Below are 9,463 nucleotides of genomic sequence, written 5' to 3'. Positions count from 1 at the left end.
TGTATGATCAACTCAGTGAGAATGCTCTCTACGAGCAACACACTCTCTGTGAGCAACACGCTCTCTGTGAGCAACATGCTTTCTTAAGCTAACACGCTCCCTGCGAGCAACACGCTCTCTTGAGCTCATAGGCTCCATAGCCTCTCCAATTCCCACTAGTTGAGGACCTACAACTGTAGGATCAACTCAGTGAGAATGCTCTCTACGAGCAACACGCTTTCTTAAGCTAACACGCTCCTCGCGAGCAACACGCTCTCTTGAGCTCATAGGCTCCACAACCTCTCCAATTCTCACTAGTTGAGGACCTACAATTGTAGGATCAACTCAGTGAGAACGCTCTCCGTGAACAACACACTTTTTTAAGCTAACACGCTCCTTCCTGCGAGCAACACTCTCTTGAGCTCATATGCTCCACAGCCTCTCCAATTCTCACTAGTTGAGGACATACAACTGTAGGATCAACTCACTGAGAACGCTCTCCGCGAGAAGCACTCTTTCTTAAGCTAATACGCTCTCCGCGAGCAACACATTTTCTTAAGCTAACACGCTCTCCGCGAGCAACACACTTTCTTAAGCTAACACGCTCTCTGCAACATTTTGGCCTTGACCCAGGTCGCCACGTTCCTCAGCTGTTAGGTCATCCCCATCCCTCCAACTGGGGGACCTGAACACTAGGTCTCCAGTAGAGCGACCTGCACCTTTAGATCGCTTGTTACTCTTTGGATAAGGAGCAGCCTCCTTCCTTTTGCCGCGATCACAGTGACTACGGGGTTCAAATTCTATCTCCTCCATTACGAGGGGGGATGCTTCCCTTGCCCCTCTATCACCAGCTGTACCTCCACGTCGCCTGGCCAGCCATCAGATATGCTAAAAGACCCTCCAGTTCCTAATGCATCATGATTACACCCTAAAACCCTCGCCCGCACGACTACCAAAGAGCTATCCTATCTTTTCAAATCCCAAAAAAAAGGGCGGCGCATTTTCTCCTTAACTGCTCAGATTCACTCACGTGCCAATTATCAGTTCGTCATGCACCACGAACTGACCTCCATAACACGGTTGGTATTTCCATTCACATCAGTTCACTTCTTCACTCATGCTCAACACACGCCACCATTTTCTCTCAGCAGATCGCTTCAATGTACAACACGACCTACTGAGAGGGGGCTGTGTGAGGGAGTGATATTCTCATTCAGGAATATCAAGCACGTGTTAAGCATAACGTAAATACCATACCGACCTCTGACTTCGTTCCCGAACTGCCTTCAGAGCGACCTACTTTATCAGCTCACACCCGAGCTACGAGATCGCTCTAGAACAGATCAACTTCGCACGTACATCCTCACGCAGAGCGTTCTATCTCATGACGTCATCTTTTGTCCAAATGCAATCATTACCAGGACAACCCATTACCATAATATATGAACTACTACAACCACTCCCCATCATTACAAAATTCCTACCAACACCAGCCCTACACTCATCCCTGATCCCAACCACACATATGTACTCGTCAGTACACGTGTTACGCAGATCTTCATGCTCAACAACTATAAATACCCCCTACATGAACTACATCAGACCTAATTCTTCTCTCCCCCCAGAATCGAGAGATAGATACGTAGGTAGTTCGCTCAACAACGAACTCAGTCTTTCCAATATTTAACCCCCTTCTCCTCTTAATCTTGTATGTAAGGGAAGACTAAAACGCTCCTTTACACTGCTTATAATAGTTATCATAACACATTGCATCTTAGATCATCATCCTAGATATACCCTTTTACGTTCATGCAAATAATTTACATATAAAAAATATTTTCTAATGGCAATAGAAGGTGTTTTCATCCAATTCGTATGTGAGTCTTTAATTCTTAGTTTGATTGTCACCTTATTGCCTTCTTCTTAGCAATTCACTTATGCTACCCTGTCAACTTATACCGACTGGCGACTACAGTCCACCATATTCCTTGAGAAAGCAAGCTAGAGTATTTTTTTTTTATTATTTATTATTTATTATTTTATTTTTTATTTTGTATCAATCAACTTTACAATCTAGAATGGAGGCTCTAAATTAGTGTATGACTGAACTTATTAGAAACTTAAAATAAGTATTTTGGCAGGTTATCTCACGCAAGGAATGGACTCAATTTTTAATATTTTGCATGATTTTGAGATAATGTAGTTCAAAAGGTTATTAGTTCAATAGTACCATGTATTTACATTGTGGAACATCCAAGCTAGGAACACCAATTCATCTCAAAATTTCTATTGTACATTAGACACCAATGTATTTGTGTTGGATGCTCACACTCTTTCTATCAAAGGTGTATGCACTAGAAAGTTAAGGAGCATGCATGATCGATCCACTGAAGACTAAGCACTACTATTTTTGTGGGGTACAATTTGAAATATTGATTAATTTTGGCCATTATTTAATTAGTTGTGTGATGATGCAGGGAATCAAATGAATATGAAATGAAGCCTCTCTATTTTTCAACTTCAAAATTACGAATGAATAACATTGATCAACAGAGAAACCTATCCATACTTGCCGTTAATCTACAGTGATTATTAGTCAAATCTGCATATGGTTTCATGTGCCATCATAACTAATGTGGCTGCTTACTGTATATTTTTCTTCCTCTTTGTGGTTTGAATTGCTTGATGCTAACGATTTGGAATTTTCGTTAAGTTATTGTCATAGTTCATAGTGTTGCTTTGTAATTCTTTTCATTGTCTTCTTAGACATTTTTCTAGTTGTTGTATGCTTTAAAAAATGAATTCATAAATAACTAAACTGGCATATTGTCATGTGAAGTTATTTATAATTCATATCATATCTAATATCAATATGATGCCATACAGGGTTCATTTAAGATGTAAAAAAAGATAGGAAACCATGCCAAATTTTTAAAAAATAAATTGGTGTAAAATTGTGTTTAAACATACGTCCGATTAAATAAATTCACCCATAATAACAATTGAGTGGCATCGCCACGGGTTAAATTCTAGTATATATATATCTTCTGAAACACTTGTCCCAGGTCTCAAGTTTCAACATAGAAAATGTGGACAAGACAAAATGTGGACAATAACTTTTGTCTTGTTCACATTTTCTATGTTGAGACTTGAGACCTGGGACAAGTGTTTCAGAAGCATATAAAACATATCTCATTTAGTTCCTACTTGCCTACCACAACTAGTTATTTTGATTCTCTACCGATGACACCAACTACAATCTTTGCTTTATTTGATAGTTCGGGTAGGATATCATATCACTGAATATAATTGAAATAATGTTCAATTCCTAATTAAAGAGTTAGTTTTTGTAAGATTAATCTAGCTTGGACAAACGTACGACCACAAAATAAGTAAATATGTAGTTGCAATTAGCTTTTGGCAACAGTTAACTGCTTTTGGAAACAGAACATGTGAATGCATCAACCATTCAACCTCGATCCACTAAACATATATATATATATATATATATATATATATATATATATATATATTTTTTTTTTTTTTTTTTTTTTTTTGAACTGCTTTTGAATATATATATATATATTTTTTTATGTTAAATGATTCTTGCTTCGAAGTGTCGCCTCGATCTTTCGAGTATTTCTAATTATGCAATAAATCCTTATTTTAGTTGGATTTTCTTTTCTTCATCTCTACTATTAGTATCTCCTATAACTAACCTGGACCCTTAAATTCATCCGGGTATTTTTCTTACGTATAATACCCCCAAATGAATAATTAAATCAAACACCTAAATACTATTAAGAATGACTATTTGGTCTTTTTACACACATGTAAATTCATAGTGTCAATATTGTCCTTCAATTAAAGTGTTGTTTAATACTGTTTAATAGGGGTAATTGGTCATTTCATGTAGTCGTTAATTAAAAAACCAAACCCACGCACTCTTTGAATTGTACGCACTATAAATGCAACATTAATTCCCATTAATACCAACACTAATTAGATTAATTAAGGCGATTAAGAAATCTCTTTCTCTTCCTAATTCATGGCCAATCATCAATTTCTACTCTTATCTTCTTGGTAGGAACTGTCCATCTTCTTCCAATCCGTGACTGATTTCACTTCATGGCTCTAAAAATTCCCTAAAATGCTGATCTGGAACTGGAGTATCTGGTAAGATCTCCAACACTATATATATTTCTTAATTATTAGATAATAATCTCTGATGATTAATCTTGTGTCATTTGAAATTTGAAATTAGATCGAATATTAGACGTCTATGCTGCTGATACAAAAGATGGGCTCTCTATGCAGTAAACAAAACCATTACAATGAAGCTGACTTGGAAGAAAATGCACAGGTGATTTCTTTTTTTGAATTTAATATTTTCTTTTTTTCTTTCAAGATTTCACCTTTACCATTTTATGTAATTTCAGGCGGCAGAAATCGAGAGGCGAATTGCTCAGGAGACAAAAACTGAGAAACATATCCAGAAAATTCTGCTACTTGGTAACTGTTATTTAACTAACGCTAAATCTACTCAGTTGAAATTTTTGCGCCTTGCATATTTGTTTGTTTCGTTCTGTTTGTCATTGTTAGAGGCTTTATTTGTCGAGAAAACTTAAGATATAGAGAGAGAACAATGTTATTTAGAAGTTAAATTTCGTTATGTTTCTAGGCCTATACTTATGTCGTCTCTTGCTCCCTTCATAAGGTAGTTACCTCAACGTTAGTTATCACATTTCTTGTTTAGTTTGTTAGGGTGCTTTAAAATTGAGTATTCTACGTTTGTTAGAATGTTTTTATGGAATACTAAACTTCTCTTTCCGTTCATTGTGGGGAAAGAAGCTGGAGAGTCAGGAAAGTCTACCATTTTTAAACAGGTTAGAACCTGGGCTCTTTTATCCCCGTAACTCTATTTTTCCTCTGAACTTACACTCTATTCTGAAATCTTTCTGTGTGACTATTGTTTAGATAAAGCTTCTTTTCCAGACGGGATTTGACGAGACGGAACTAAATAGCTATGTCTCAGTTATCCATGCCAACTTATATCAGACAATCAAAGTATGCAATAATAGAAAGGGTGTGTTGGTTGTTTTTGTTGTTTAATCTCCAATATATTTATATTTGAAAAGCATTGCCCTTTGATGAGTCATATCTAATTTCCCTTGAGCCTCATTGAATTTATTCTTACAGTTACTGCATGATGGTCTAAGGAATTCCTTCACAATGGAACTGATTCCTTAAAGTATGATTTGTCTGACGAGAATAAGGTTTGAATCTGTTTTTGCCGCTCCAACTGCGTACATTTATAAGAGTTTCACTTTTCTACAGATTCCACAATTCAAAAGCTTTAATACTTGATTTTAGCTTGATCATATGGATTCCTTGAAGGCCACTTTAAAAAACGGTTATTTGTTTCTTTTAGAGGAGGTCAACTCTTAATAAGTATATTAATTCCTTTTCTTTTGGCATCAGGAAATTGGGGAAAAAATATCAGAAATTGGGAGCAGGTTGAGTTATCCACCCCTGACTAAACATCTTGCACAAGATATCGAAAAACTTTTGATGGATCCTACAATTCAGGTGTAGTCTGTATTATATATGTTCTATCTGCAGATTGTTTGCACTAGCACGTTTTCATTCAATCTTTTGAACTGATTCATGGCTGGTGACCCAGATGACCAAATCTTTTGAATTTAGTTAAAGGTTATTGATGGTGACCCAGATGACCAAATCTTTGTGCACTACGTTGATCAGGGTGGTCATGGAGTGCTTGGTGAACTTTTTGACAAAACAAGTGGGAGAGAGAACATGTCAATGGTTCGGACCACATAGATGGAATGGACTTGGATCCAGTTTTCCTACTCCTTTTCAGCTATAGATTCCCTATCTTAGTTGCATTCTTCTTATTTTTCTTCTCCCGTCAGAGTCTACTCGGATTGTTGATGTTAGATCGTTGACTCATTGTAGTAAGCCTTATGATGGAAATACATGTTACTTCCGTAGCACATTATTTGTTGTTGCTATAAGAGCCTGTTAAGGGGAATCTTGCTTATTGCATCGTGTCTGGAATGGATATCGCCTAAGGTCAGCAAAACCTTATGTACTTTTACTGTTTTATCATCTAGACTTTTCTCTTATTTCTTTTGGCCATTGATTCCATTACCCTAGGATCATTGATAGGTCCTGTTTTTAAACTGTACGTATCTACACTTCTCAAGTGTAACTATATATATTTATTGGGGGGGGGGGGGGGGGGTTTAAAACTATATATATTTATTGTTTTTTAAGTGCACATTTCTCAAGTGTAACTGGAGTGAATTTATTTTGAAATGTTGGGCTGTCAAGATTTTCAAAGAAGTATAGTAGAAGAGCACATGCTGATATATATTGGAGCAAAAACTCACTTTTCCCCGTTGCAAAAAGAATTCCTTGAGGTGCGCTTTTGGTTCTCAGGTTTATATGTTTTGTACAAGTTAACTGCTTTATGACTGATTCATGTGACTTCTAATTCAGGATGACAAGATTGGTTTTGCGTATAAAAGTCAGGATGAAGCACGTAAATCACCGGATCATAAATCCTTTATTTTTTTTTTCCCATTTTGTTTTGCATCTTGGTTTTGTGCAACTAATGGTAAACTTTGGCTCTTTAGCCACATGATAGATTTTGCAATTCAGTCGTTAGTCTGTAAACAAGTTGATCATATCTAAACAAATCTATATGCAAATTTTTTTTTTTTTGTTATCGTATGATGGTGTCCTCTCGATTCATATAGTTTTAGCATGCAAATTTCAAAGGATGTATGCTTACATAATTTCAATCAATAATTTTAGAAACTGAAACTTTGTTCATAATCTCATCAATGAGCTTTCTTTGTCAGCCACATGTAGGGAATGCACACATATAAATGGGAATTTAGGAAATTCATTGCATCACCAACCAAATGAACTAAAGCAAGATAAATGAACTGAAGCAAGATGATTTACTCTAGGCATGGAGGCCAAATTTGAACTTTTCTCTCAAATATCTTGATCCCCATCGTATGTGATATAGTCCTAAACATGTATTAAGCAAACTACCAGCTGGATTATGTGAGTGCATGGTTACAAGTTTCATTTAGTTTCGTCCTTTAACATGGTTTTATGGGGCAAAATTTTAGAAGAACCGCTTCTGTAGCACTGATTCAGTTTGACGCCCAGAGGGCATGCACGTATATGCTATGCAAAAGGAGAACAGTTTCAATGAGGATCACCTTCTTGGAGAGGGATCACTCGGTTCTGTTTTCAAAGCAGGGTTTAATATCCAATGCTACATCCAGTGTGTTAGTAAGTTTAATACGACTCATCATCATTTTATTAGCTTTTCTGATTCTTTACCGTTGAACTCATAATGAGACTTTACATACAATGTTTTATGTAAAGGAGACGAGTATATATAATGAATTGCAATTTATGATATTTATGTTATGATTTGCATTCAACGACTGGCAGGTGTGCTATCTTTATGGAAAGAAATGTGGAAGAGGTGCTTTGTGTGATTAACTGAGTGGTTGTTCAAATGTCAGATATTGCATCAATGATATGGGATGTCCCAGAGGTGAAAAGCATATGTAGCTTTTTCTTTTGTTGTGTATTGGAAGTTGAACAAGTTTATATTGGTGTACAATGGTACAATGGGAACCAGATAACCTACTTTTTCATGAAGCTATGAGGCACATTGTTTCTCACACTGCAATTGATGTTAATCAGCTAATGAAAATTAATTGCAGCAGGTGTATGGAACATAACAGGAGCTGGGAGGAGACAGCTTCAATGTCTTCGATCTGGTTCCCCAGTAGAATTGAAGACATGCATCACTGCTTTGCTTGAAGCTACGAGGGAGTCCTGGGAAGAGGTTAGGCATCTATATTATTTGAATTGGTATTGTTGGTTGTGTTATCTTCATTTGTAGAATAAAATGTATTGTTGATTATGTTATTTTCATCTGTGGCATATGCAAGTAATATATCAGTTTATACTATATAGATTTCTTTTTTGCGGTCTACGTGTGTAAAAAGCCTGATCATATAGTAAGAACAAAAACACCCATATATTGACAACACAAAAGTACTGCCATAATACTGAATGGTTTTCTGGAGATTTATTGCCAATTTAAAATACAAATCCATGAGGGTTTTATTTTATCTCACTTGATTAAATTGAAATGGTTTTATGTGTATAACTTCAATCTAGAGAAAGCATGCGGAACCTGATATGAGTTCATGTTATTCTGCTGAATGAATCTGACATGTCATTGGCACAGACATTCACCTAAGTACATCAAGCAAAACTGATGACGTTTTACTAAGGAAACTTGGGGACATTTGAGCGAGCCTGCAAGCTAGCCCACTTTGGGGTTGATAACTTGGTATTGCTTTTCTAGCATAAACATTGGTAAAAGGACAAATAACTAAATAAGTGATGCATATATCTTTCTTAACTACTATTATTGTGTGAAGAAAAACCTGCTGTTTCAGATAAGTCAAAGAACCATATACTATTGAAGTGTCTATTGGGTATTCTTTTGTAGGTATTCATATTGGCTGGACTTGGAGGATGGAAGCTTCATGGCATCGTGAAACCCAATCGAATATCTGTCAGTACAATCTGTTTTCCCATCCTCCTGAAATTTGTATGGCAATACTCCCAAGTGTGTTATCAATATATTATTTTTCGTTTTTGTAAGACTGCTAATCCTCGCACTTGGTGCATATGCATTAAGTGTGGAAGAACCTTCTTCAGAGGCCAATACATTTTACTCGAATGAGCACTCAGTAAAGGCTAGAAGTATGTAACCCAACATTAGTTGTTTCTGATGCATTGAATAGGATCAAACTTGAGACCAAAATTACTCATGTGCACTTTGATATTGAGCTTACAACTTTCAAATTAGAAAAAATCAGATAAAGCAAATTGAGGAAAGATTGGAGCCAGTGTTGTGGAGCAACTATAAATTTCTACAATGTAAAGGTTTTTGTCTATGTAATAAAATTTTCCACTGTTGATTGGAGTTTGGAATTTTGCACATGAAAGAAATATCACTCTTGCATTTTTAGATTTTTTTTTTATTATTATTATCTAATTTGTTTTTAGGTTGCCAATTTTAGCAGTTATTGTGAACAGTAGTAGTACAGTACACTGACATAAGTTCATAAAAGAACTTCAGAAACTGAGGATGTACTGGCCAGGCTTATTTCATCTCTTACTCACGTGGTAGAGCACGTGCATTTTTTAATAAGGAAATAGGAATGGAGTTCCATTTAATTCAAAATTTAAACGGCTGCCAGTGTGGCTGCTCAGACATAATGTCAATTGTAAGTGTGCTCACCCAAATTATGTTTACACTTTTCGGCAAGTTTTGGTTAACATCGCGTGCATAGCACGTGCATTTTGCTAGTTCTATTAAAGAATGTTCTCTTGCAACTCTTTACATATTTCC

At 36.2% G+C, this 9,463-nt stretch overlaps 1 protein-coding gene across 12 annotated transcripts; it reads left to right on the top strand.

Moving 5' to 3' along the window:
• The first annotated feature begins 3,783 nt into the window (after positions 1-3,783).
• On the top strand, positions 3,784-8,963 carry LOC147492843 (guanine nucleotide-binding protein alpha-1 subunit-like). Of its 12 annotated transcripts, none has more exons than XR_015198520.1 (12): positions 3,784-4,155; positions 4,244-4,342; positions 4,419-4,491; positions 4,828-4,865; positions 4,957-5,065; positions 5,179-5,255; positions 5,461-6,072; positions 6,334-7,026; positions 7,174-7,311; positions 7,477-7,582; positions 7,758-7,879; positions 8,555-8,963. XR_015198520.1 is itself a non-coding variant. In XM_086565805.1 (7 exons), the coding sequence occupies exons 2-6, from the start codon at positions 4,262-4,264 to the stop codon at positions 5,227-5,229; spliced, it is 333 nt and encodes a 110-aa protein (XP_086421931.1). In that variant the 5' UTR covers positions 3,797-4,155; positions 4,244-4,261; the 3' UTR covers positions 5,230-5,255; positions 5,461-6,196. The 12 variants fall into 12 exon arrangements, 1 of the variants encoding a protein (XP_086421931.1); XR_015198518.1 differs by having other exon boundaries at positions 3,785-4,155; positions 5,461-5,568; positions 5,663-6,072; positions 6,334-7,311; XR_015198519.1 differs by having other exon boundaries at positions 3,785-4,155; positions 6,334-7,077; positions 7,186-7,311.
• Positions 8,964-9,463: the final 500 nt, after the last annotated feature.

Source organism: Coptis chinensis, chromosome 6 (assembly GCF_015680905.1).
Source record: "Coptis chinensis isolate HL-2020 chromosome 6, ASM1568090v1, whole genome shotgun sequence".
NCBI classification, from domain to species: domain Eukaryota; kingdom Viridiplantae; phylum Streptophyta; class Magnoliopsida; order Ranunculales; family Ranunculaceae; genus Coptis; species Coptis chinensis.
Note: the sequence above shows the minus strand (reverse complement) of the source record. Positions and strands in the feature narration are given on the sequence as shown.

Coding starts and splice junctions, on each gene's coding strand:
- LOC147492843 (XM_086565805.1), top strand. CDS start 4,262: ATGCTGCTGATACAAAAGATGGGCTCTCTATGCAGTAAACAAAACCAT. Junction 4,492..4,827: donor CCAGAAAATTCTGCTACTTG/GTAACTGTTATT, acceptor TTGTGGGGAAAG/AAGCTGGAGAGTCAGGAAAG. Junction 5,047..5,178: donor ACTTATATCAGACAATCAAA/GTATGCAATAAT, acceptor TTATTCTTACAG/TTACTGCATGATGGTCTAAG.